General features: G+C 51.4%; 1 protein-coding gene across 3 annotated transcripts in view; it reads left to right on the top strand.

The window, feature by feature from the left end:
- ASAP3 (ArfGAP with SH3 domain, ankyrin repeat and PH domain 3) overlaps positions 1-27944 on the top strand; it is a 79924-nt gene that overhangs the window by 32869 nt on the left and 19111 nt on the right. For all 3 annotated transcript variants that reach the window (XM_075060904.1, XM_032802863.2, XM_075060903.1), the window contains exons 4-15: positions 4489-4563; positions 9207-9256; positions 9725-9851; positions 15558-15643; positions 16818-16893; positions 19501-19587; positions 20418-20527; positions 21925-21994; positions 23206-23293; positions 25891-25939; positions 26794-26981; positions 27443-27576. In XM_075060904.1, the coding sequence (XP_074917005.1) occupies positions 9828-9851; positions 15558-15643; positions 16818-16893; positions 19501-19587; positions 20418-20527; positions 21925-21994; positions 23206-23293; positions 25891-25939; positions 26794-26981; positions 27443-27576 (912 nt within the window). In that variant the 5' untranslated portion in view covers positions 4489-4563; positions 9207-9256; positions 9725-9827. The remainder of the gene's footprint in view (positions 1-4488; positions 4564-9206; positions 9257-9724; positions 9852-15557; positions 15644-16817; positions 16894-19500; positions 19588-20417; positions 20528-21924; positions 21995-23205; positions 23294-25890; positions 25940-26793; positions 26982-27442; positions 27577-27944) is intronic.

Genomic DNA, 27944 nt, shown 5'->3' with positions numbered 1-27944 from the left:
GGGTCAACAGTTCATTTGGATGGCAATTCTCCACCCCCTCCGGGTCCTCAACGGAGCTCTCCTAAGCTGTCCTGGGAAAGGCGTAGAACTGGTTCCTCGGGTTAACGGGAGGGTTCTGCTGCAGAGCGGCTCTCCGCTCAGACGTGGGCACTCCTCGCTCTTCCTGTGCAGGCACCCGCTTCAGGTGTGTGAAATAGACACACAGTGGGACCTTCGTAATTGCTCCTTTCCCCGCTCCCAGTGCTTTTCCAGGCAGATGAATCCCTGCAGGCTAGAGAAGCATGTGTGTGAGAGACAAGCGAGCACCCAGATTGGGTATGAAGGTTACGTGCTGGCACCTGGATTCCCTTCAAGAGGGGAGGATGCTGTTTGCTCCTTGTCATCCCCTGGACAATCCAAACCCAGTTGCTCGGCAGGCTTCCCTGGGCCTTCCCCTGTTGTGGCTACATGGTTGTGTCCTCCTGCTGACCTTGCTTTTGTCTGCTGCCGGGTGTGCTATAAATGCTTGGGGGTAGGGGGTGTTGCTTTTCCCCCCTGCAGGAAGGCTGAGCGGCTCCCTGGCATCCTACCCCCTACTGCATAACACTCTGCAGGAAGGCACGACCCCTCTGTGGTATCCTGTGCTGTCAGCCGGTGCCAGGAGGGCATTGCTCACTCCAGCTGGCTTCTGCCAGTGCACTGGGGTGGTCCAGGCCTCCTTGGCACATGGGTCCCCCGGGGTAGACTGACTAGGCAGGTGTCAGTGCCCTGATGCCTGGAGTCCTGGTTTAATGGTTTAAAATGGTTCTAATCCCATCATGCCCAGTCACCTCCCCTTGGCCCGAGACCTCCCCTGTGGGGAAGCACAAAGCAAGAGAGGTCCCCCCATCTCCCCAACAGCTGGGGCTGCGATCAGGCAAAGCGCCAGGTGTTTCTGCCTGTGGGGAAGGCGATGCTTTTTAAAAATCCCTCCGTTCATTTACGGGAGGGGAGAATGCAGCAGACGCGTGGAGACTTGGGCAGGATCCTGCTTCTGCTGGAGTCTATCGCAAAGCTCCTCTGACTGCGGTGAAGCCAGACTGGCCCCTCTGAAAACCGGTTGCTTGATGAAAGCCAGGTTAAAAAACGGGAGTGAGATCTTCAGAGCCACATACTGGGCGGATGGGGCCATCGACACCCCCATTCTGCCCTTTGCAACACAGCCCTGAGTCCTGACCCCGAGCCCTGAGCTTCCCTCCTCACCCCGACCCACACAGCTCTGGCCATGCCTTTCACTCCCAACCCGCAGCCCCCCTGCTATTCTAGCCGTGGGCTTTCCCCTCCCCCCCAACCCACATAGCTCTGGCCATGCCCCTCACTTCTGAGCCACAGCCCCCCTGCTATTCTAGCCCTAGGCTCCCCCACCCCACCCCACCCTGACCCACACAGCTCTGGTCATGCCTTTCACTCCCAACCCACAGCCCCTCTGCTATTCTAGCCCTGGGCTCCCTCCCCCTCGCTCCGACCCACACAGCTGTGGCCATGCCCCTCACTCCTGACCCGCAGCCCCCTATTCCAGGCCAGAGTCAAGTGTTCAGGGAGGGGTGGGGGAGCAGTGAGTTGAGCCAGTGGAGCAGATTAAAGAGAAAAGTGTTGAAATTGGGTCCCGGGAAAGCCAGACTGCTCCTGGGCTCCAGTCCAGGCCTGAGCCTGGGTGGCACCTGCAGTCATCACAGCAGCTGTGTTCAGAGTTGCCCCCAAAGCCTCGGAGCACAGGCTATGCTTTGCGGGTGGGTCGCAGCTCAGGCTCCGGTCCCCGGCTGCATTCCTTGGCCTGGCTGGGCGTGTACAGGCTTGTAACTTTCAGCAGCAAATCGTGTTTTCTCAGTGCAATGTATCCCGCTCCTTTCTAGATTCCTGGCAGGGTTTATGCTACCTCCACCCCATGTCTCCCTGTGGTATTTCCTCTTCCCCACTTCGTCTTGGAAAGAGACAGATTCCACGGACTCAGTGAGCCAAGGCGTCTGGGTTTGCTTTAACTTTCTCTTTCTGCCGGTGTTTCCCTCTCCCCCCCATCCAAATCTTGGCCAATAGTCCCCCTCTCTCCCCAGCCCCGAATCCCACTTCATAATGAGGCGTGGTGGCTAGAGTAGGCAGGGATTGGGCGTCAGGACACCCGGGTTCCATTCCCATCTCTGGGAGGGAGAGTGACGTCATAGTTACAGTGCAGGAAGGCTACTCAGGAGACCTGGGTTCTATTCCCCAGCCCCGCTGCTGACTCTCTACAAACGTTCTCAACTCATGTTGGCTTTCTGTGCCTCAGTTTCCCTCCAGTACAACATTTGTGTGTGTCCCCAGGTGCCGTGAGGGTTAATTAGCCTATGTAAAGTGCTAAATGTCAAAGGGGGGGTGGGGAATCAGTGGTGCTATTCCAGTGGGCCAGCACAGGCATTGGCGTTGGGGTTGCCCCACCCCCAGTCGTGGATCAGGGCCCCATTGTGACAGGTGCTGTACAAACAGATGCTTCCGATCCCAAAGAGCTTAAAATCCAGTTTGCATGAGCATCTCATAAACACTCAGGAGTTCATTTTCCCCCTTGGAAGTAGGGCAGGATTGTGATCCCTGTTTTATAGATGGGGATCTGAGGCACAGGATATTCCAATGGCTTGGCCAAGATCTCTCACAGTCTGGGCTGAGACCAAGGAATTCACCCCGGATCTCCTGAGTCCAGGGCTTTAACCACTAGGCAATCCTCCCTCTGCAGCTGAACCTCCTGGCTGGGAGTCAAAACGCAGCACCAAGTGCAGAATGTTTGATGGCCTTTTGTGCCTGCCCCCTATCTCTGAGCTTCTGGAGGTTGCTGTCCTAACCCTCCCATTCCCCTGTCCACACCCCTGGGAAATACCCCATGTGGGACCAGAGCTGTAGCTTCACGTTCCAGCACGGCTGTCTCCCAACTCACGTGAGAGATGCTGGTGAAGGATACACGGGAACCCCAGTGATGGTTTCATGCTGCCCCTATTCCCCTTCCTGTCCCCCGAAACTCTTCTGGCTGCAGAAAGCTGGCGTCCCGTTGGAAACCTACCTGGAGGGACGTTCCAGGTTCCGTCCGATGCTGGGAAGTGGCTTCTGCAGCCGTGCTGGCAGCTTCTCGCCTTCTTTGCTACAGTGTTGAATTCTGTGCTGATCACCGCTGCTGGAGAACTCCTTTGATCGTGGCCTTCGGGGTGGCATGGGGGTGGGAAGGCTGCTTGAACTAATCTCCCACTGATGTGGTTTGTGGTAACAGCCTCACATCTTGCAGCCATCCCCAGCTAGCCAGCTACATTTGGCACAAAGTAGGCCCTTCCCTCATCTTAACGGTTAAATCCGTGCCAGCTCTCCCAGGTGGCCAGAGCCTGCCTGGCTCTTAACGCTTAGCAGGGATGGGACTTGCCTGATCTCTTAGATCCTGAAGCTGCAGGGTGCTGTGTAGCCCGTGTGTGTCTTGTCCTGGGAGGGGAAGAAGAGGGTTGTTATGCTGTGATCTGGTAGGGACAGCACTGGATTCAGACTTGGGAGGCCTGGCTCTGCCACTGGCCTGCTGTGTGATCTTGGCTGAGCCGCTTTGCTGCTCTGTGCCTCAGTTTCCCCATCTGCCCTTTCATCAGACCATTTAGATTGTGAGCAATTTGGGCAGGGACTGTCTGTTTCCCACTAAGTGTCTGTGTGCAGCACCCAGCATAACAAAGCCCTGATTTTCATGATGCCGAGAGGCCCCAATTGTAATACAAATATTTCCTTTAAACCCACTGCTGCTGTGATGCCTCCAAAACACGGGTCTAAGGTCAGACCGCTGGTGTGCTGTGAACACTGCGTATTACAGTGATGGTAACTTGCTGTTAGCTGGCGTTTCTTCCTTGTCTGGCTGCTGTATCCCTCTGTTGTCTCTCCTCTTAGACCTGGCTGGTAAGCGCTTCAGGGTGGAGACCTTCTTTTCAATATATGTGTTTGGCATTGCTCTAATCTCTGATTGTGGCCTTCAATCACTGCTATGATACAAAGAATGAATAGCCCAGAGCAATATTTTCTTGTATTAGTTGCAGGTTGCCTGCACAGGGAAGTCGTGCAGCCAAAGCCTGGTGGCTAAGCTTTTTAAATGCAGCCCACGTGCTATCTCAACATGAGGATGTCCTTCCCCAGGTCGAGATGAAGGGAGCATTGTGTGGTGGGTCCACTAATCTCCAGCTAGAGATTCACCAGGGAACATTTGCACTCCAGGACCCATCAGCAGGGGCAGTTCCTCTGTAGTCAGTTGCACACACCAACAGGCACCTACCTAGCTTGAGTACCAGTTTTGTCTCCTGTGTTTACCGGGGGTCGCACCCTGCCTGGAACTCTAGAGCACAGGGGCACCTAGTGGGTGAATAAGGTACTGCTGGTAAACCAATTGTCAGATGGGTGAAATGACCAGACAGCCTGTTCAGTTAGGGGCTGAGGGGCCTGTACCAGCCACTTTGTAACCACTCCTTGTTTTGCTGGGTTTTCCAGGTGCAGAATCTGAACAACATCGTTTCCTTCCCCCTGGAAAGCCTGCTGAAGGGGCAGCTGAAAGATGGCCGGCTGGTAAGATCCCGCTCAGGTGGTGGGCACTTGATGTGGGAGGCACAAGATGGCAGGGGGGAGCCCAGGAAGGACAGCTTCCGTCCAGCTGCCGTTTGATGTTGCTGTGTCCTTGTCTGGGGTTGACTCTTGTGTGTCCAGTCCCTTGCCAGGAGCAGGTCCTTCCACGTATGGGAGATGGCTCCCCTATGTTTCCTCCTCGATTGACTGAAGCACCTCTGTGAGAGCCTGCAATGGTTCATACTTCTACCCAGGTGGAGCCCTGCACTCGGGCAGCCCCCTGAGACCAGCGGGAGACGGGCTCCCCTCGTGAGGATCTTGGGAGATGCCCTGCTGCAGATCTGGGGAGGCAGGAAGGGAAAGCCCCCTACCCTCCTTAGCTCCCTGTCCCCGTGCTGCGACGCACTGCGTAATATGGACAGTTCAGAGCTGCTTCCTAGGGGTGTCAAGCACCCCAGGATCTGAGGTTGGGAGATGCCCTGGCTACTGTTGCTTATTCATTGCCAATGGCTATTATGGACTGCTTAGACCCCACCCCTCCACCGGCGCACCCTGCCTTCCCCCCCCCCCCCCCCGGCAACAAAGGGGCAGGGTTCCCCTCTCAGCCAAAGCCCGTTTCCTTCCGCGCCTCGGTCACAGCAAGGAGACAGAGCTGCCTAGCAATTCACGCAGCCCATCGGCCACAGCCAGCCCTGCAGTGGGGCACGCGGTAACCAGACTGAAGAGCAGCTCCCGGGCGTTGCATTAGTAACGGTCTCGTGTGGCTTATCCGTGCCTGGCGGTCCCAGCTGAGAGCCGGGCCTGTTGTGCTGGGCGCTGCACAGACACGGAGTGCGAGACTGGCTCCGCCTCAGAGAGCAGATGGGATAACTAGAGCAGACGGGGTCCCAGTTTGGTCGAGGATGCTGAAGCATGGAACAGTTTAAAGCCGGCCAAGGTCACCCAGGGAGCCTACGGCAGAGGCAGGGGTTGGATGCTAGTCCAGGGCCTCCCCACGAGATGATCCTTTCCCTGAAGCAACCTCTTAACTCTTGTCTCTTCTCCTGTCGGGGCCTCTCCCCTGCTGGGGGTGTTACAGGTTCTAGTCCAGTGAAGGGCTGTTGATCTCTCCTAGTTACAGCTCCTAGCAGGCCCTGGTCTGCTAAAACCTGGGGAAGAGGCGATGTGTCTTCCTGTGCCCTGGGAACCTGTCCCCCTCCAACCCACACTGTGTCACCACAGGCACAGGGTATCTGAGAGGCCAGGCCTGCACCAGGCAGCTGCAGCCCTTGGGCGAGTTGCAAATGGCCCCTGGGGTCAGGCAGATCTGGGTGCTGTCATGTCTAGTGTCTTGCACACCTGGGTCAAGGGGGGTGGCCTGGGTGTGCAGCAGGGCTGCCCAGAGGGTAGGGAAGTGGGGCACTTTGCCCCAGGCCTCGCAGGGGCCCCCATGAGAGTTTTTCAGCGCAACTGGAGCGGGTCCTTCACTCGCTCCAGGGGCCTCGGGAAAACTCTCATGGGGTCTGGGCCTCCCAGAGCTTCTTCCGCTCCGGGTCTTTGGCGGCAATTTGGCGGTGCAGGGTCCTTCCACTCCAGGACCCGCCGCTGAAGACCCCAGGCCCCCTGAATCCTCTGGGTGGCCCTGGTGTGCAGAGCCTTCTCCCTGGGGGGTGCAGGGAGGGGCCTAGGGGAAGAAATAAGGCTGGCGAAACAGTAACCACAACTCCCTCCCCCATCCCCGGCTCTCTGGTCCCATCTCCTTGGCTCTTTCCCGGCTGCACCCTGAGATAACCGGCCAAACGGGTCCCTCTGGGCTGGGGACTCCGGCTCTTGGGTCTCCTGCAGTGTGAAAAGCTGGTTGTCTCTCAAGAAACCGCTTCTCCCCTGGCCCACCACAGTTTCCCATCCATCCCTGCCTTTGCCTTCCGCTGCTCCTGGAACTGGCCCCAAGCGCCACGACTATGCAGGTTCCGTCTCTGCCCTGTGATCTGATTAAAGCGTCTCCCTTGGTGCAGCAGGGCTTGTGACGTGGCACCGGGAAACTGATGTGCCGCTGTGGGGTGACCCGGTCTGTACCTGGTGGTGGGGCGGGGCTGGGGACCCCACGATCTTCTCCCTCCCCACCCCTTGGGGAAGGAGGCTAAGAATGCCAGGCAGTCTCTTCTTCCACCTGACTGGTGGGGGTGTTGAGCAGAAGGGGCTGTTCCTACCTCTGTCCCCTCTGACCATGGGGCAGAGTGGCCTAGGGGCTGCAGCGCTGCTGGGTCTTGCCTCCACATCGGTGCTCTGCTACAGTTGGAAATGTGTGGGGAGCCCAGGACCACAGTGGCAGGAGGATGGCAGGCTGGATGGAGGTGAATGGATGGGGTTGTGTGTAATGTTGCGCTCCGTATGCTTTATAAAAATGTGTTTATAAGTGTGAATATGATGTAACTGGAATACGCTTTATGCAAAAGGTCTCACAGTGGTCATGGAGATCTCCTTGGGACTGTCACCTGATGTTACTGAATTTACCTCTGAGTCCGTTTTCCCTGCCAGCTTGGGACTCCAGAACCCTGCCTTGTTGAGCCAGACACGCCAGCCTGCTGCAGCACAGGTCCAGGGTCTGGTCCACACCCCCAATGCTGCAGACTTTAACTAAAAACAGCTCAGCGGTTACCTGCCTCCAGCACCCAGACACCCAGCTCCCAATGGGATCCAAACCCCAAATAAATCCATTTTACTCTGTATAAAGCTTATACAGAGTAAACTCATAAACTGCCAGTATAAAAAGTAGGATTTAAGTGGTTTCAACTAATAACAGACAGAAGAAAGTTACCAAGCAAAATAAAACACAATATGCAAGTCTAACCCTAACACATTAAAACAACAAGGAGTCTGGCACCACCTTACAGACTAACAGATTTATTTGGCCATAAGCTTTCGTGGGTAAAAACCCCACTTCTTCAGAGGCGACCCTCTGATACCTGATACATTAAAAAACTGATTACAGGTAATATCTCCCCCTCGAAGATGTTCCAATAAGCTTCTTTCACGGACTAGACGCCTTCCTAGTCTGGGCCCAATCCTTTCCCTGGTGCAGTTCTTGTTAGTTCCAGCAGGCATCTTAGGTGAAAAGCAGGGGCTTTCTCAGGACTGGGACCCCCTTTGTTCTGTTCCACCCCCTTTTATATCTTTGGCACAAGGCAGGAATCTTTTGTGTCTCTAGGTTTCCACCCCTCCTCCTAAAAAGCACCAGGTTTAAGATGGATTCCAGTATCATGTGACATGCTCACATCAGGTGCCCTGCTCCAGTCTTCCAGGGCTGGCTGGTATGTTCACAGGAAGGCCTACAAGTAAATAAACCATTTCCAACCAATTGTCCTAGTCAATGGCAGCCATCAAGATTCCAAACCACTGTTAATGGCCCACACTTTGCATAATTACAATAGGGCCTCAGAGTTATACTTCATATTCCTAGTTTCAGATACCAGAATGATACATTCCTACCAATAGGATGACCACACTCAGTAGATTATAAGCTTTGCAGTGATACCTTACAAGAGACATTTTGCATCAAGCATATTCCAGTTACATCATATTCACGTTTATAAACAGACTTTTCTAAAGTGTATGGAAGTGCAACGTCACACTGTGTGTAGAGCTGTCACAAACGTCTGTCTCAAATCTGGACTTAGAGTTCAGCATCTGAGTGTTTACTGTGAACCTTCCCCAAGCTTATACTCAGCTTGGATCTATCTCGCTGCCACCAACTAGGACTATTGGGGTTCCTAGTTACCCCGAGTCACCGCAACCTTTCCCTGGGGGACCCCCAAGACCCAGAACCCCTGGGTCTCCCTATCTCAACGGGAAAACAAGCTCTTTCCCCTTGTCTCCTCGTTATCTGCTCCCCCGCTTCCCCCCTCCCTTTTCCTGGATGAGCCTGGGCGATGCAGTAATTAACTCCTTGAAGGCAAAACAAAGAGGGAAATCACCCTCCCCCGAGGCGATGCATTCAAATCTAGTAAAGCTAATATAAAGAGATTTTCCAACCCCCCTTCCTGTAGCCTCACCAGAGAAACCCCAAAAACCTCAGCCAGGTTTTAAAAAAGAACTTTATATAAAAAGAAAGAAAATACAAAACAATAATCTTGCATTAAAACTCAATACAGGCTCTGTGCTTATAAGAAAATATAATAAACAGTCTGATTTAAAAGATAGCCCCGTTTAAACCAGTCCAGCAAATCAACACACCTGTAAATACAACACAAAGCTCATCACAGACCGAATTACTTTGTTCCTTTTGTACTCACAGATGTTTAGTAGAATATTGAGATAAGATGGAGTTAGAAGAAAGCTTTTTACCCACAGCCGAGGAAACAACAAGACCTTGAGTATACAAATTCCCGCCCCTGACTTTTAAACAATCCAGTTCTCTGATTGGTCCTCTGGTCAGGTGTTTGGTTCCCTTTGTTCACCCTTTACAGGCAAAAGAAAATTAACCCTTACCTTACCTATCTACTTATGACAAGAGCCTAACCCAAGAATAGCAAAAGATGCTCCAGTGTTGTCCAGCCGTGCGTTTGCATTGGCGAGATGGGAAGGGAGCCCTGCTCTGTGCCCGCCTGCTCTGTGCCAAGTAGAATCGGTCCTGGACTTCGCTAACTGCTGCTCTCTCTGTGTCGCAGGATTCCAAGAAGCAGATTGAGAAAGCCTGGAAGGATTATGAGACCAAAGTGTAAGTAGTCCCATTGCCTCTGGCAGGAATAGGCTGATCCTCCTCCTCTAAACAAAGAGGTTTTGTGTGGGAGCTGCAGCTTGGGAGGTGACTGGGCCCTGGCAGCGAACGAGGTCATTGGATGTAAATTGTGCACTCTCGACCAGCCGGGCTCCAGCGTAAGTCACTGGTTAATGCCATCTGGGTGTTCAGCACGAAAAGGAGATTGGGGGAATCTCCTGGCTCCTCCAGCCTCTCCTAGCAGGAGGCGCTGTAGAGAATGATCCTGCATCTTGGCAGGGGGGTTACACTAGATGACCCTTGCGATCCCTTCTAACTCCATGGTTCTATGATAGGGCTGTATGGACAGGTGCGGGAGAGTTCACTGGGAGGTGGGAAGCTCTGAGTTCTGCCTCTCTCAGTGGGTGCCTCTCCTGATTGGGCCTTGCCAACCAGAACTACGCAGTAATTCATGTCCTGCCTCCCCAGAGCAAAGATCGAAAAGGAGAAGGAGCGAGCCCGGATAGCGGGAGTCATCCAGGCGGAGCCGTCTCCAGGGGAAATCGCCGAGGAGACACAGAAGGAGCGTCGGATGTTCCAGCTTCAGATGTGCGAGGTGATGGGCCTTTCCGTGCTGGAGAACGGAGCTGAGGAGGGTGGTAGGGCTTGGAGCAGCCGTGGGTGCTTTTATCTGGAGAAGCTGTATTGAGGATCTCTACCCTCCTGGGGTCCCCATGGTATCTGATCCCTTTGCACATGGTAATGAACGTCACGGCCTTGTCAGGAAGGGAAGGATTCATTCAGATGGGGAGTTGAGGCGTGCAGAGAGACTTGCCCAGGGTCTCACTCAGGGAGTCTGTGGCAGAGCCAGGAATTGAACCCAGCCCTCCTGAGTCCCAATCCGGTGCCTTAAGCACTGGGCCATCCTTGCTTAGCTCTAGCCAGAGCACTTTCTGGTGGAAGAACCTAGTGATCTGTAGAAAACAATCAAAGCGAATGAAGGAGCAAATGGGCCGTCAGTTATCCTACCCAACAGCCGTCATTGCTCAGATACTTCAGGGATGGGTGGTAGAGAAATATGCCAAGGGATCAACTCCTGCATGTCGAGGTGTGTGGGGCAAGGAGGGCGTAAGCCCAGGTCTCTCTTAGAACCAGGATAGGCTCCTCGTCTGCCTTGCCCCGTTCATCCGCAACAGCTGCTCCACCCCCCAGTGCGCTGCTAGCCTGTGCCTCTCGATCTGCCACCCTCACTAGGCCTTGTGCCCACCCTGCCTTGCCTGTAGCCAGCCCTGGCTCTGGGTGCAGAGTGCCAGCTCCGCTTGAGTTGCTACCATTGCCTTTACCTTGCAAAGCCCTTCGCAAGCTGAGTTGCTTCCCGTTCGCTTTGTCTCACAGCAGGGACTGTTTACAAGGGGGGGGGGGGGAAATCTCATTGGGGCCAGACCCTCCCCAGAATCCTAGGCCAGGTGTTGGACTGGGTCTCTTTAGGTGTCTCTGGGGAAGATGTCCTGCGTAGCCATAGCCAGCAGGCTGTGTCCCAGCCATTCGGGTATCTGCAGAGCTGGAGTTCGTGCTGCTACCAGCTAGCTCGGAATCTCAGGAGCTGCTCGCCCGGCCCTGGGACACGTGTGAAGTTTGCACAAATGCAGTTGTGCCCTATTTTGGGGGGCATGTGTGGCTCGGTCATTTTGTATGTCCTGGCCAGTCTGAGAAAAACCAGAAATCGGGTGAGAGCGAGAGCTTCCTGCTCCAGCTGGGGTGGAAGAGCCAAGGGAAATCCCAGGAGTGATGTAGCAAGAGGGAAGGATTTCAGCCTTGTGCAATAACATGTTGCATGTCTGCATTGCCTTTCATCGGTGTTAGAAGCAAACGTTAGTCAGTCAAGCCTCAAACCAGCCCTGCCAGCTAGGCGATCGTGTTTATCCCAGTCTAACAGCTGAGCAAACCAGGTTATGCAGCAGCTGAGCGGTGGAACCCAGGATTCCTGCTGCCTAACCCCCCCACCCCCCCCGCTTTAAGTACTAGTCAGTATTGCCCTCCTGGAAACAAGAAAGGAACCCAGGAGTCCTGACTTCCCCATCCCTGCTGCAACCGCTAGAGCCATGCCCCTCCTAGCACTGGGAGTAGCGCACAGGAGTGCTGCCTCTCCCATCCCTCTTCTATCCACTAGACAACATCCTCGCAGAGGACAGGCCTGAAGAAAACTGCAGCTGGGAGAATGGTCCATGGTTAGCGTGTGCACCTGGAGTGGGTCCCCAAGAACCTTCAGCTGCCGTAGTCAGAACTGAGTGTCAGGCTGTGGCTGCAGAGAGGGCTGCCCAGATGGGGCCAGTTCCTGGCAGGGCTGGAGAGCGGAGGGGAAGATCCCGGGAGCTGCTTGCCTGCCTTTTTGTGGTTTTGGGCTACGTGGACGGGCTGGGGCTCTGGGGGGTGAGCCAGGGACTGAGTCATCCCTTTGAATAGCTTCACTGTTAAATAAATAACAGCACATGGAAACACTCAGTGTTCGCAGCGCGGCCATAGGGAGGGGCTCTGTTCCAGGGGCTCCAGAGGAAAAAGAGAGAAGATGGAAGCATGGGATCTTGTGTGTGTCCCCCTTGAACCTGCTGTGCTACATTAGGGCTATTTGATTTCGCCCTTGGCTCTGTCCCTGGGCAGGTTTATGTTTCCCTCAGCTCTGTAGATCAGTCTAGCTCATACCCTTGGAAGCACCAAAACCCCCATGTAGTCCAAGGAATCACCACTGCCGGTTAGCTGTACAGGGTCTATGACACCCAGCCGGCAGTCCCCATTCCAGTCTGAACCTCTGCATGGCTTTTCTGGCCAGTAATTTATAAGCCAGCGAGGCCAAACGTTCCAGTGTTGGCCCCCAGTTTGCTTGGGGGGTGGATTGAGAGTGCTAGGCCGGGATCCATGGAACCCGTACCCTTCCCCAGGCTCCTGCTTTTGTCATAGAATTCATTTAACCTCACAAGGCAGGGAAGTATCATTTCTGCTTTGTGGAGAGGGGAACTGAGGCACAGAGAGATTATGTGATTTGCCCAAGGTCTCCCAGGAAGTCAGTAGCAGAGCCAAGAATAGACTCTTTCCCCACTCCCCTCCCAGGAGTCCTGCCTCCGCTTGCTCTAACCACTAGAGACGCGACTCTTTTCTCAGAGCCAGAAATAGAACCCAATTCTCCTCTGACCACTCCACTTGGTTAAAGCTATAGTCCCTCTTTATCTCTTGCTCACCCCCACCTTCCCTCGAACAAAGGCTCTATATAGCTTTGCTCTGACCTATTACACCAATCCTCCATGCCCCTTTTCTGGGCTCGTTTCTCCAGCTGTGCTCCTGGCAAGGAGGGAGAAATAAAAATCACCCCGCCCTTGCCCGACTGTAATGCTCTACTGTGCAGCCGTCTGGGAGACGGTATAAAAGAGAACCCAGCTTGTCACACAACGCTTCCGCCTCTGGCCTCCTCACGCTCCTTGCCTCCAAAATACACAGACACAGGATCTTCCTAATGAGAGCCACATTAACCCCTTTGCTGCTGCCTCGTCTTCCAGGGGCATGAACTGAGCCTGGTGCTGGCTTTGCCGTTGCAACACTGCGCTACTTAGAAAAAGGCCAGTGAACCCAAGAGCTCTGCTGGATTCTAAAAAGGACTGAACATGTATATAGACAATGAGACCATCCAGAGTGTGATGAGGATTTAAATCCTCATGCTTCAGGGCATAGGCCAACTTCTAACTAATCAGGGTCAGGAAGAAACCTCCCTTGGGGGCCAGGTTATTCATGATCTACAGGGTTTCTTGCTGCTCCTCCTCCTGATGCTGCTGGTGCTAGTCATGGTCGGAGACAGGATATTGGGTTAAATGGACCCCAGTGTGATCCACTGTGGCCATCTCTATGAGAAAATTAAAATTTGGAGTGGAAGAAATTCATCATCAGCCCCATTCTGAGAGCCACTGACAGCTGCGTTAGCTGAAAAGGAGAGAAAACGGGATTGTGCCCTTCTCTTTGCATGAAGAAGACCTTAAAGTTCTTGGTTTTTTATACAAACAAACTCTCTCTCTCTGGATGACTGAAGACCTATTAGGTTAATGTCACTCCAGCTACTTTACAAGTAAAGCCTGATTGAGAGGAGGAGTAATATTTTTATGTGGACTGTTTTAAAATTGTATTGGTTTTGGTTAACGTAGTTGTCAAGGTTTCTTTCCCCGCTCTGAACTTTAGGGTACAAATGTGGGGACCTGCATGGACACTTCTAAGCCTAATTACTAGCTTAGCTCTGGTAACGCTGCCATCACCCAGAATTCCAGTATCTGGGGCACTCTCTATTCCCCCAAAACTTTCCCCCCTGGGTTGCCTTGAGGGACTTCACCAATTCCATGGTGAGCACAGATCCAAACACCTTCGATCTTAAAACAAGGAGAAATTTACCATCCCCCTCCTTTCCCCCCACCAATCCCTGTTGAGCACAGATCCAAACACCTTCGATCTTAAAAACAAGGAGAATTTAACCATCCCCCCTCCTTTCCCCCACCAATCCCTGGTGAGTCCAGATCCAATCCCCTTGGATCTTAAAACAAGGAAATATCAATCAGGTTCTTAAAAAGAGAGCTTTTAATTAAAGAAAGAAAAGGTAAAAATTATCTCTGTAAAATAAGGATGGAAAATGCTTTACAGGGTCATCAGATTCCTATAGACCAGAGGGTCCCCCTGCCCCAGCCTTAGGTTCAAAGTTACAGCAAACAGAAGTAAAATCCTTCCAGCAAAAGAAACATTTACAAATTGAAAAAACAAACATAAGACTAACGCCTTGCCTGGCTAATTACTTACAAGTTTGAAACATGAGAGACTGATTCAGAAAGATTTGGAGAGCCTGGATTGATGTCCCGTCCCTCTCAGTCCCAAAAGCGAACAAAGAACAAACAAAAAGCACAAACAAAGACTTCCCTCCACTAAGATTTGAAAATATCTTGTCCCTCGATTTGGTCCTCTGGTCAGGTGTCAGCCAGGTTCACTGAGCTTCTTAACCCTTTACAGGTAAAAGAGACATTAACCCTTAACTATCTGTTTATGACAGTAGTATTTAATTCAAAACTTAACAAACACTTGGGAGAAAAGCTCTCTTTGTTAAAACCCCATAGACTCAATCCTTGACCTTTGGGTGCTGAGAGCGTTCCCAGTCCACATCTTTGGGTTTTCCAAGGGAAAGCACAGCAACCTTCGGAGACCTAGGTTATAACTTGACCTGCTAAAATTAAGTTAAATGTGTTAATGCTGCACTAGGAAAAGCAATCGTGTTTAGGATGGGCTTATCGAGCCTGTCATGGAGTCCTTGGGCAATGCTTTGGAACTGCTCCCCACAAAGCCAGTCAGGACTTTGGAGAGCCTCCTCTCCTCGGAGCAGACTGTTTCCAGGGCAAGAAGTTCACATGGCTTCCACCTTCCTGGGTCTGACCTTGGAGCATTCAGGATCCTCTGCCCCTCCGTGCGCTTCCCACAATGAGTTCACTCAGGTGGGGTCCTGGGGAAGCCAGAGGGTCTTGCACGCACCCCCCACTTCGCAGTTAGATGTGACTCTTAGCCAGCCAGTAAAACAGAGGTTTATTAGATGACAGGAACATGGTCTAAAACAGAACTTGTAGGTACAGAGAACAGGACCCCTCAGCTGGGTCCATCCTAGGGGGCAGCGAGCCAGACAACCCCATCTCCCCTTACTTCCTGTCCCCAGCCAGCTCCCAACTGAAACCCCCTCCAGTCCCTCCTTCTCTGCTGAGTTTCTTTCCTGGGCCAGGAGGTCACCTGACCTCTTTGTTCTCCCACACCTTTAGCATCCCCTTGCAAGGCGGAAGGGCCCGGGCCATTAGTTGTCAGGAGACAGAGTGTCAGCCAGAAACTGAGGCACCCACACAGTATTCAGAGGAAACCTTAAGAACTTTGTCACAGAGCTCATGTTAGTGAAACACAACCACTTTTTGTAACTGCGACCAAGTTTTAGAGGAAGCTCTATTGGATCTTGAACTGATCTGCAAAATGATTGCGATCGCTTTCACTGAGAGGGTTTCCACCAGAGGTGGGACCCGAACCAAAACGCTCTGGACTTGGGGGTAAGTTCACACCCGAATTTGAATCCGAACTTTGCAGTTCAGGTTCATCTAGAGGTGTCACCGTTTCCAGACGTGAATCTGACCCCTAAAGAAATGGCCATATGACAAAAAAGAGGCTTAGCCTTCTGAAAAATCTGGAGTCTTCCAGTTCTTTCCTCTGAGCTAGCCCAACATTTGAGAAGACCCTCAACGACATCCTAACTTGGTGTCTCTTCTCCCTCTAGTATCTGCTGAAAGCTAATGAGAGCCGGACGAAGCAAGGGCCGGACTTCCTGCAGAGCCTGATCAAGTTTTTCCATGCGCAACATAAGTAGGTACCGTCCCACTCGGCACATCCTGTGAGATGGTGATGTCACTTCCTGGAGCAGGACTCCAGACATGCCAGTTTTCCCTCATTTACTTAACTCCCGGTAGCTTTGAGTGATCACTAGAGAGAGATGAATCCACGTGGATTTTAAGCACACGCTTTTGCTGAGTATGGGAGACATTAAGCATGTACTTAAGGGCCACAGAAAAGGGCATTTTACTGGTAGTGTGTCCAGTGACTGGTTACTTTTTTTTAGTGTCACTAGTCCATTACTAAAGCAATCCCTCTCCACGGAGATAAATTACCCTAATAGCAGTTAGTTTTATTAATGTGTAATATTTTAATATTAATTGCATTAATAATAATAATTGCATTAATTCCAAACTCATTTTTGTATTGCATTAATGATACTTGGAAGAGCACTCTTCGTCTGAGGAGCTCAGTGTGATCCTCCATTTTACAGATAGGGAAACTGAGGTGTGGTGAGTGGACATGCCCAAGGTCACACAGTAGTTCAGTGGCAGAGCTGGGAGTAGAATCCATGGCAGTTGACCTCTAGACCCCGTACCTGTCTCTAGTGAAGGCTGCTTCAGAACAATATAGGAGATGAGCTTGTCATATAAAACATGCATCCAGTCCTGGATTTCAAACATCCCCAAATTTGGAGGTGTTCAGATCTGGGGCTCTGGTTTTAGCCCAAATCTGTGCCAGATTCTGGAGTCACTCCGCAACTAGGCTAGAATAACTGAGTGGAGTTTGATCCTACATGTTTTGCAGGGGGGATGAAGCCCTGAATGATGAGAGGTGAGAGGCTTGGCCTCAACCCCCCATGCTGGTTGATTGTAATGAGAGGGGAGTGATCTGGTGGTCCATTTCAGGGAAGGGGAGGAATCTTAGCTGCCCATTCTGCCCCTGGGAAGCACATTGGGTGAATCACAAGCTTATACCCTAGCTGCTGTAAGCTGAATGTCTATAGGCACAATGGAAGCGTGACCATTGGGTTTGGAAGTGGGCATGACCTTGATTGATGATGTCCTTGGTGAGCGCTGGCTCAGAGGGCCAGCATGGGAGCTCCCGAGTGCCGACAGCAGGTTTCTTGTAGCTGATTGTGAAGGACCTGTCCATGATTGATGAATGGTATTGCAATGCCTCTGGATGACATTTTTCTCTCTCTCAGTTTCTTCCAAGATGGCTGGAAGGCTGCTCAGAATCTCTACCCTTTCATTGAGAAACTCGCCACATCTTTACATGCAGTAAGTGTTCTCGGTCAGGGGTCAGGCCCTTTACTTGTTCCCTACAGTGGATTCCAAGGGATCCATGAACTTTCAAGAGACAACACACTGGAGTCCAGCTACCTTTCCAAAAAGATGGTGTGGGTGGTCCCATGAATCAGAGTAGTGAGCCTTTCTGAAGCACTAGGAAAACTGGATGAAGTGGTACCTGGAACACATTGCTAATAGGGGCTGTAGGGAGCTGGGGCTGTATGTGCACAGTTCTTGCCGGAGTAACGTGGGGGGAATTTTAAATCATCCAAATGGATAAACCAGCATGACTTCTGTAACAGAAAATCAGACCTCTCCAATCTACTAGACATCTGCGAGTGTGTTTGTGAACGAGTGGATACATGAGAACCAGCTCTGCCACTGTCCTGTTTCAGAGATGGGAAACCAGGTTAGATGGGCCCTGTTCTGTTCCAACCTAGCAGTTCCTATGTTCTTGCTCTACTTTAGGCCACGTCTACACTACGAGATAATATCGAATTAGCTAAAATCGGTTTTATAAAACTGATATTATAAATTTGATTTCATGCGGCCACACTAGGCACAGTAATTCGGCGTTGTGCGTCCATGCTCCGAGGCTAACGTCAATTTCTGAAGCATTGCATTGTGGGTAGCACTTCCGTAGCTATCCCATCGTTCCCGCAGTCTCCCCCGCCCCTTGGAGAATTCAGGGTTGTATCTTACTTGTCGCTGGGGTTTCTGGGTAAATGTCGTCAGTCATTCCTTCCGGGAAACACAGCTGACAATCCTTTCGCGCGCCGTTTTTCCCTGGATTGCCCCTTGGCAGACGCCCGATAGCACGGCAACCATGGAGCCCGTTCAGCTTTTTTTTTTTTCCGGCACCGTATGTGTACTGGATGCCGCGGACAGAGAGGCGATACTCCAGTGGCTACACAGCAGCATTCACTTGCTTTTGGCAATGATAGCAGAGACGGTTACCGGGTCGTTTCTGTACTGTCTACTGCCGGAAGTAAACTGGCAATCGAGATGACGGTTATCTCTCCCTCTCTTGATACTGTCCTGCTGGCTATCATGAGTGCCCCTGGCTCAAAATTTTTGAAAGCAAAATTGGGATTGACTCAGTTTGGACTGAGTCAATCCCTCCCTTATGGTTTCTAAAAATAGAGTCCGGTCCTGCCTAGAATAAGAGCAAGCTGTATTAGAGAACCAGTTTTATCAGAGAGCACAGCTGCTCCGTGTCAGTATTCACGGGGGGTGCCCCTGCAACAACCGCACCCGTTGCTTCCCTCCTCCCCCAACCTGTCCTGGGCTACCGTGGGCAGTGTCCCCGCCACATTTGTGTCATGAAGTTAAGAAAGATGCAGGAAAAAGAAACAGAGACTTGGAGGCAGCCTCCCGGGCTATGACAGTCCAGGGCAGTACGGAATCTTTTCTTTACACTGGAAAGGGAGCGGGGGGGCTGAAGCCCCCACTTGCTATGGGATGAAGATGCTTATTAGCTGTTCTGTCCTATCTACTGGGAGTAACCCAGGAATCATTCCCTCATTGATATTGAGGCAATTATCAGGCATGGGGTTCTCGAGGATGGTGGGCAGTCCTACAGCACCGTCTACCACCGGGGGGGGGGAAGAGGGAGAGGAGTCGGATACTGCTCTTCACTGCTGTAACGCATCGCGTCTACCAGCAGCATTCAGTACACATAGGGTGACATTGAAAGTAGTCAAGGAATGATTTCTCTCCTTTTCTTTCATGTGTGGCAGGGGGGAAAGAAACTGAGAAGCTGTTCCCTGAACCACGCCAGACCACTGTGTTTTTGAACCTACAGACATTGGGAGCTCAGCCAAGAATGCAAATACTTTTCAGAGACTGCGGGGACTGTGGGATAGCTGGAGTCCGCAGTACCCCCTCCCTCCCTCCATGAGCGTCCATTTGAGTCTCTGGCTTCCCGTCACACTTGTCACGCAGCGGCTGTGTATCCTGGAGTTTTTTTCTTAAACGCTTTGGCATTTCGTGTTCTGTATTACAGAGCTCTGATACAACAGATTTGTCTCCCCATACAGCGATCAGGTCTAGTATCTCCTCTATACGGTCCATGCATGCCTGAGAGCTCTTTTTGGATTTGAGACTGCATCGCCACCCGTGCTGATCAGAGCTCCACGCTGGGCTAAGCAGGAAATGTAATTCAAAAAGTTTGCAGGGCTTTTCCTGTTTACCTGCCCGCTGCATCCGAGTTCAGATTGCTGACCAGAGCGGTCAGTGGTGCACTGTGGGATACCGCCTGGAGGCCAATAACGTCGATTTCCGTCCACACTAACCGTACTCCGAATTTTTAATATCGAATTTGCGCTACGCGCTACTCCTCTCGTCCGGGTGGAGTACAGAAATCGATTTAAAGAGCCCTTTATATCGATATAAAGGGCGTTGTAGTGTGGATGGGTACAGCGTTAAATCGATTTAACACTCTTTAAATCGATTTAAACGCGTAGTGTAGACCAGGCCTTAGAGAGATGACCATTTCCCGCCCCCACTGCTCCCCCTGTTGTTGAGGACAGAGAGGCTAATGATGGCAGTAACATGGCTGATCATATTAATGTCTTCTGCTGCTGCTTTTCTTTGCAGCTGCACCAGGCCCAGGAGGAGGAGGTGAAGGAGCTCACTCAGATCCGCGACTCCCTCCGAGGCATCCTGCAGCTGGAGAACAAAGAGGTGAGGCTCCTGGCCTATTTCCTCCATGGTGCTAAGCAACGAAGGGGCCTAGCACACTGGGAGAATAGCCAACAGAGTCGGCGCTAGGCCTCCTGATGTGAGTCCTACCCTGGATTTTCTACAGAGAGATACAGCCCAGTTACCCATGGACTTTGCTCTGGGTAACCAGGAGCAACCAGAGTTGAGGCAGGTGGGTAGGTAGAACAGGAACTGATCCAAAGCCTACTGAAATCTCCCTTGGCCTTCAGTGGGCCTTCCAGGGCGTCAGAGACCAAGCTGAGCTTAGCCACCTACAGAGATGTGATGGCCAGAGCTGTATGGGAAGTGCCGAAGGGGAACAAGAGAAGAATTGCTGAGGGCTCAGCCTTGAGAGCGTGATGATGCCATGTGGGAGGAGAGGTTCCCTGACTGGGAGTTGGTATGCGTCGCTAGCCACCTGGGTAGTGTTACAGTGGTGGTAGGAAAGGGTCAGGAACCGAGCTGCAAGCAGCCAGAAGCTGGGTGAGACTGGCCAGAAGGGTAAGTCAAGTGTCCTAGAGGTTCCGAAGGATGATGGGAAAGGAGAAGTTAGCGATCAAGGAGAAGGCCCCAGGAAGTCAGGATGGTGGAGGTCTAAGTGATTCTCCAAATGGCCATAATAAAGTTGGAGGGCGTTTGGAGATAATGAGGACAACGTAAGAGGAAGGTCTGGGGCATTCTCTGCTGGCCCAGTCATGCAGGATCAGGCCCTGGCAGGGCAAGAGGGCCGTGACACAGCACAGAAACAGACCCTGAGGCCTATGCTCTGAATATATATATTTATTTTTTTGTTCTGTCCTTGGTGAGTTCAGGAAAACCTGCTCAGGAAGAACTCTGGCAGCGGCTACAGCATCCACCAGCACCAAGGGAACAAGCAGTATGGGATGGAAAAGTCGGGCTTCCTGTGCAAGAAAAGTGATGGGTGTGTACGAGCTGGTTCCTGCTCGCTCCTGTTTCAGATAGACTCTTCGCGTGCTCGTTAAGAGCGGATGTTATCTGGGAAGGCTGGTGGCCATAGGATGAGGCTCTTGAAGGATCAAGCGATGCAGGAATTACTGAGGGAGGGTCTTTGGTGCGGGCCCCACAGGCGATCCGACCAGATGATCCGAACGATCCCTTCTGGCCTTAAAACTATGAATCCTCAAAAGCCCTCATCTCTGCCCAGTGCGTGTGCTTGCACGCAAGGGACGTTCCCACAGCACCTGGGAGGTGGACTTCCCAGCTCAGGCCGCTGTAAATGCATTAGCTCTGCTCAAGAAGCGTGGCTGCGTTGGCGTGGGCTAGCTACCCAAGCACCGTCCCGCCTGAGCCCTTGGGTATGGAGTCGGGCAGCGAGCACAAGCTGCCGGGCAGCGAGCACAAGCTGCCGGGCAGCGAGCACAAGCTGCCAGCCATCACAGTCACACTGCTATTGTTAGTCACTCGCTTGAGCAGCGCTAGTGCGTTACACACCCATTAGAAATTACGCTGTCCGGCTGCTGTTTGAATGTACATATAGCTGGGATCCTTTGGGGTGGAAAGGGGAAAAAATGGGACCAGGGGGCTGGATGGTTGGTGGGTTGATAAGATATGGAGCCTGGGACAGGACTTTGGTTTGCCGGTAGCCCAGCTCAGGAGTGACCGCTCCTGTTGCCAGCTGACATCTGTTAGGAGTCAGGTTTGAAAAGATTCGGTGGCGTGAATCCATTCCCTAGCGGATAGGTGCCCACATCCCACACAAGTCCTCTCCAAGCCTGGCACTAACTGCTACCCACATTGGGAGCCTCGGCGGAGAGGCCAGCACCTGATGGAGATGAACTGTTCCAAGATGTGGTCCTTGCAGCGCAGGACTGGTGAGGAAGCCTACTCTGCAAGCATCTCTCCTGGACTTCAGTCTTCAGGTTTACCAGCCTGGCACCAAATTCCCTTTGATAAGGAAGAAGGCCCGTTCTATGAGCATAGCAAGCCGCTTCTTAATCGGAGCAGCACTCTGCCAAGGAGAAGGAAGTGTTTCACCTGTGCACAATGGGCCAAGAGTTGATGTAGGAAATGCCTCAGGTACTGAGGGAAGAAGGCGTGCGTCGGGATTAAGGGAAGAGATGAGGCACTTGGAGCGAAAGCAGACAGTGGACTGAGAAGACTGGGCAGTCAGAGGGTTTGAGCAGGGGTATTTTTCCACTGGGTGAGTTAAAGGAAGGGCTACGTTCACCCAGGAAGCGATACTCCCTATTAAAGCCCATCAGCGAGATGAGGGGTCATGGGGGTCACCAGGGCTGTGGGAGAAGCTGGGTATCAGGGGTACAAAGTGGACCCTCACTCCCTTTTCTCTGTCTGACCTAGAATCCGGAAAGTGTGGCAGAAGAGGAAGTGTGGCGTGAAATATGGCTGCCTCACCATCTCGCACAGCACAGTAAGGCCGGGCGCTGGCGGATGGGTGGGGCTTGGGTTCAGGCTATCATGGAGCTGTCTTAATGAGGGATTGTTTATGGGTATGGAAGTTGTAGGTTAAATCCATTCAAGCCTGTGTGGTGAACTGCACCTCCTATGACTGGGACTGCGAACACCCATTCAAATCGCAGCCTGAGAGCACGTGCTACTAATGATAACCTGTTAGTTTAAACTAAAGGATCAGTCTGTACCTCTTCATCCACTGCTCCTCACGTGTCTCTCAACAAACTGGCAGCTCCCCTTCCTGCGATCTCATAATGCCATACAGAGCTGTGCAAAGGTTGGCTGGTTTGTTTCCTAGAGGTCCATCTGGCCCCTGAATCTGCATCCTCCACATGCAAGTCCATAACTCTGCCAAGGTTTGCTTAGAACTCTGGTGCGTTAAACTTTTGGTAAACTCCACCCAGGCTTGGGATTTGTAAAGCAACCCCAAACTGGGTGCGTCATAACCACTTCATTTGACATAAACAAATGAGACACAGAGCGAGAACATGCTGGAGAAGGTTTTCTATGACCTTTTCAGGTAGGGAGCATAAGTGATACCTTGAGGTTCCAGACTAGACAATCAGTAGCACTTCAGGTAGAAAGAATGACTGCCCTCTACAGGTAGAGGGAGTAAAATGCAGCTTAAAAACTGCCTTGGCTCGGATTCTTCTGCAAAAGAAGATTCAGCAAGATTCTAAGAGGGCCTGGGCATTTCTGTACATAACAAGAATATCCAGAGTTAGCATAGTTAATGCTGGCCCAAACGCTGGAAAACCTTGTGCTCTTTTGTAATGCCTTTTCATCAGTAGATGAGCTTATTATCCCTGTTCTACATATGGGGGAAACTGAGGAACAGAGAGGGGGTGGTAGTGACTTCTCCAGCATCAGCCAGCAGGCCAGTGGCAGAGCTGGGAACAGAAGCCGGGTGTCCTGAGTCCCAGTCCAGTGTGCTATCACTAGGCTGTACTGCCCTTCCCATCTTGGACTATTAGAGGTTAGGGAGAAGATGATCCCACATCTCATCTCTCTAATGTTGGGTTCTTGCATCTGGTGCCGGTCACTGCTAGAGACTAGATGAAGCCTGGGTCTGATCCTGCCTGACAATGGCTGTGTTCCTAAACAGCGACTGGCAGTCCTTCTGGCTCACTTCACTTCCCATTTCACTTGCCCGCTCTCCTCCTCTCCCAGATCAACCGGCCTCCTGTGAAGCTGAACCTGCTGACCTGCCAAGTGAGACCTCACCCAGAGGAAAAGAAGTGCTTCGACCTTGTGACACGTGAGTAGGAGAACGTGAGAGTGCCCCGGACCCAGATTTGGAAAGGTATTTAGTAGGGCTGTCAAGTGATTTAAAAACTAAGAATACCATTTATTTAAATATTTTTGGATGGTTTTTCTACATTTTTAAAATATATTGATTTCAGTTACAACACAGAATACAAAGTGTACAGTGCTCACTTTATAATATTTTTATTACAAATATTTGCACTGTAAAAATGATAAGAAATAGTATTTTTCAGTTCACCTCATACAAGTACTGTAGTGCAATCTCTTTATCATGAAGGTGCAACTTACAAATGTCAGGTTTTTTTTGGTTAGGTAACTGCAGTCAAAAACAAAACAATGCAAAACTTTAGAGCCTACAAGTCCACATAGTCCTACTTCTTGTTCAGCAAATCGCTCACACAAACAAGTTTGTTTACATTTGCGGGAGATACTGATGCCCGTTTCTCGTTTACAATGTCACCTGAAAGTGAGAACAGGCATTCACCTGGGACTTTTGTAGCTGGCATTGCAAGGTATTTACATGCCAGATATGCTAAACATTTGTATGCCCCTTCATACTTCAGCCTGGAAGCATGTCCTCTGGAATGGTGGCTGAAGACACTCATTTAAAAAAAAAAAAATGTGTTAATTAAATTTGTGACTGAACTCCTTGGGGGAGAATTGTATATCTCTGACTCTGTTTTACCTGTATTCTGCCATATATTTCATGTTATAGAAGTCTCGGATGATGACCCAGGACATGTTGTTTGATTTACGAACACTTTCACTGCAGATTTGACAAAATGCAAAGAAGGTGCCAATGTGAGATTTCTAAAAAGAGCTACAGCACTCTACCCAAGGTTTAAGAATCTGAAGTGCCTTCCAAAATCTGAGAGGGATGAGGTGTGGAGCATGTAGAGCAATGGTCTGTTGCAGAAACTGCAGAACCCGAATCACCAAAAAAGAAAATCAACCTCTGACTCAGAGGATGAAAATGAACATGCATCGGTCCACACTGCTTTGGATTGTTGTTGAGCAGAACCGATCATCAGCATGGACGCAGGTCCTCCAGAATGGTGGTTGAAGCATGAAGGGATATATCAATCTTTAGCTCATCTGGCATGTAAATATCTTGCGATGCTAGCTAAAACTGTCCTCACTTTCAGGTGACATTGTGAACAAGAAGCAGACAGCATTATTTCCCGTGAATGTAAACAAACTTGTTTGTCTGAGTGTTTGGGTGAACAAGAGGTAGGACTGTGTGGACTTGTAGGCTCTAAAGTTTTGCATTGTTTTGTTTCTGAGTGCAGTTACGTAACAAAAAAAATTTGACATTTGTAAGTTGCACCTTCACGATAGAGATTGTCCTACAGTACTTGCATGAGGTGAATTGAAAAATACTATTTCTTTTGTTTATCGTTTTTACAGTGCAAATATTTGTAATGAAAATAATATAAAGTGAGCACTGTGCACTTTGCATTTCGTGTTGTAATAGAAATCAATATATTTGAAAACTGTAGGAAAGCATCCAAAATATTTAATACATTTCAATTGATAGTCTCTTGTTTTAACAGTGCAATTAAAACTGTGATTAATTTTTTTGAATTAATCGTGTGAGTTAACTGCGATTGATTGACAGCTCTAGTATTTAGGCATTGCTTGTGCTTAGCACCACAAAGCCTGACTGGCTTAGGAGCCTAAACTCATTTTCAAAAGGGATTTAGATGCCAAAATCCGAAGTGCCTAAATCCCTTTTGAAAATGTGCTTAGCCTCCTAAGTCAGCTAGGCCTTGCGGTGCTGAGCGCAGCAACGCCTAAATATCTTTACAGATGTGGGCCCCGGTATCTCATGCTCTCGAGGTCCAGGATAGGACATTGCATCTGCTCTACAATTCTGAGCTCTCCCTGTTTTTGGGTCTTGTAAATTGATTTTAAGGCATCTCTCTGGCTAGGACCTCCCCCCTCCCAGGGCAGCCCCTCAGAGAGAACAGAGAAGGTGTATTTTTAACTGGGGTGCAAACTGAGAGATGGCCATCGGGGGCTAGAGGCAGAACTAGCGTAACTGAGCTCTGTGCAAAGTTCTCCCAGCTCTGAACTGGCCTTCGTTCCTCACCTACATCCTAGCTATTCTGATTTAGTTGGGCGTTGGCCCTGCTTTGAGCAGGGGGTTGGACTAGATGACCTCCTGAGGTCCCTTCCAACCCTGATATTCTATGATTCTGCCCACCCGCAGCTCCACCAATGCATCTCAGCCCTCTTGAGCTATAGATACCCTTCTTCCTCCTCCTGCCTCTTTTTTAAATTCCAGGCCTCCCCCAAGTGGAAGGTGCCTATCATAGGATCCTTAAGTGATGAGTGTAAATGTCCCCAGTGGAGTGCGGCAAGACCTACCAAACTCATAACACTTGTGGCCCAAGGTTGGATTTGAACTAGGTCTCCAGAAGTACAAGTCCAAAAGCTTTATTTCACAATGCTGCATAGATCGTCCTGCTAAAATTATCCAGCCTCTTGAAGCAGCTGGCTTTGTGCTTCTGACCTGGCCAGAGATCATGGGCTTTCCCAGATACTGAAAGCATCCCTTTCACCTGTCCCCTCTCCCTCTCCTTGCAGATAACAGGACATACCACTTCCAGGCTGAGGATGAACAGGAGTGTGTTGTGTAAGTGACAGCAACCATCCTCTCTGCCAATCCTCTCCTTTCCCTGAGTGGGAATGGCTACAGGCCTTGCAGGAGAGAACAGGACAGCTGCCTCCTCTGCATATGCAAATGTGGAGGCACAGGCCCCTACCACTTGAGATCCAGCAGGTTCTGCATTGGCTGGCATCAGGATTGGGGCTCTGAGACATAACTGAGCAGTCGGGCTTCTGCCCACAGAGCAGGGGGGCATAGATGTGCGAGCCAGAACGTTGCACTGAGTCTGGGGCCCCGTGTCACCACTGCAGAATACAGGACACTCAGTTCCCATGGCAGGATGCTCTGCTTTGTAGGTTTACATCCTATGCCCGCTGTCTGGCTCCTGGATCCCACAGAGGTTGTGAACACCACATGTGAAGACACTGTGCTTGGCCCCTGCAGAGAGGGAGCACCTTGCATCCTCACTCTGCAGTGTGAAGGCAGTGGAGTCTAGTGGGTAGAGCAGTGGCCGGGGGGTCAGGAGACCTGGGTTCTGTTCCTGGCCTTGCCACTGGCCTGCTGGGTGACCTTGGGCAAGTTACTTCCCTGCTCTGTGCCTCAGTTTCCTCCTGTATGAAAGGCGGATAATACTGTCCTGCTTTGCAAGGCGCTTTGAGGTCTGCTGAGGAACTGTGCTCAGGATTGTTTTGTATTATTATTACGGTGCCTTCTGTGCTCCAGATAGGAGCTTTGCGCAGAGGCAGGGACCCGTTACCCACCGTACTGTTTCTCTAGCCTAGAAAGTCTTTTTGTTTCTCTTCCTCCTTGGTTTCCATTCCACTTGTCCCTCGCTGCCTGGGTCCCTGTCTGACATCTCCTCTCTCCTCCTCCCTGTCCAGCTGGGTGTCCGTGCTCCAGAACAGCAAGGATGAAGCTCTCAGCAACGCCTTCAAGGGTGACCCGAGCGGCTGTGTGGCCTCCGCCGGGGGGGTGACGGACGCTGGCCTGCAGGAGCTCACCAAGCTGGTCATCGGCGAGGTGAAGGGCATGCCAGGCAACAAGCAGTGCTGTGACTGCGGGGCCCCAGGTAGGTCGGTGATGGGGGCACTCTGATGCCGCGAAGCCCTGTTGCAAGGCGCAGTCTCGGAGCGTGCATGGGTCTGGTGCTCGTAGCCTGGCACTGGTCACGTCACTGGCATTGTAAGCTTTGCTTTGCCTGGTGGCTTTAACCCGTTGCTGGCTCAGACTGGGATGCGCATGCCATCTCTGTGGTCTAGTTGGACACGCGTGAGCCTGTGGGCATTCGCACCCGGCTGTTGTTGGAAGCTGGATGCCAGCTGGGAAGGGTGGCGATCCCGGGGCAAGGGTGAAGGTGAGGGATTTCTCCAGTGATGCCATATGGAGATCTGGGTAGAAAAGGACTAAGCGGCCGACCTGCAATGGGCAAGGAGGTGCCAGAGTGCAGGAGTCAGGCAGGGATGCGGGGAAGGATGTGCCACCGGGGGGCTGTCACAGCTCGCTCACTGGCCCTGTACCACTTCCTTGCAGATCCCACGTGGCTCTCCACCAACCTGGGCATCCTGACATGTATTGAGTGCTCAGGCATTCACCGGGAGCTGGGGGTGCACTACTCCCGCATACAGTCCCTGACCCTGGACGTTCTCAGCACCTCTGAACTGCTGGTAAGCGGCTCCTGTGCGTAGGGGACCTCCGTCTCCTTGCTCCTCCTTTCTGCTTCTCCTTAGCACTCTGTCCCCTTCCTCAGAGCCCCAAATTCACAGGCGTGGCCATGAAAGCTAAGCCTAGCGCAGCCCAGATTGAGAGCCGGTCTGTTTTGTGACACTCGGACTAGATTTCAAAGGTTCCCGTCGTTCTAGACGGCAGAGATCTTGCAAGGTCCTCTCACAGATTCTCCTGAATCCAGCCCTGAAACGTGGCTTGGCCTCAACCCGTCTCTAGGGAAGGATGGATGTATCCACTATAGTTTTTCTTTAGCTTCTTTCTTTTGGGGTTTCTCCTTTCTCCGAGGTGTGAAGCAAAACGCTACTAA

Source organism: Chelonoidis abingdonii, chromosome 25 (genome assembly GCF_003597395.2).
Source record: "Chelonoidis abingdonii isolate Lonesome George chromosome 25, CheloAbing_2.0, whole genome shotgun sequence".
NCBI classification, from domain to species: domain Eukaryota; kingdom Metazoa; phylum Chordata; order Testudines; family Testudinidae; genus Chelonoidis; species Chelonoidis abingdonii.
The sequence above is the reverse complement of the archived record's forward strand: the minus strand, read 5'-3'. Positions and strand labels throughout refer to the sequence as shown.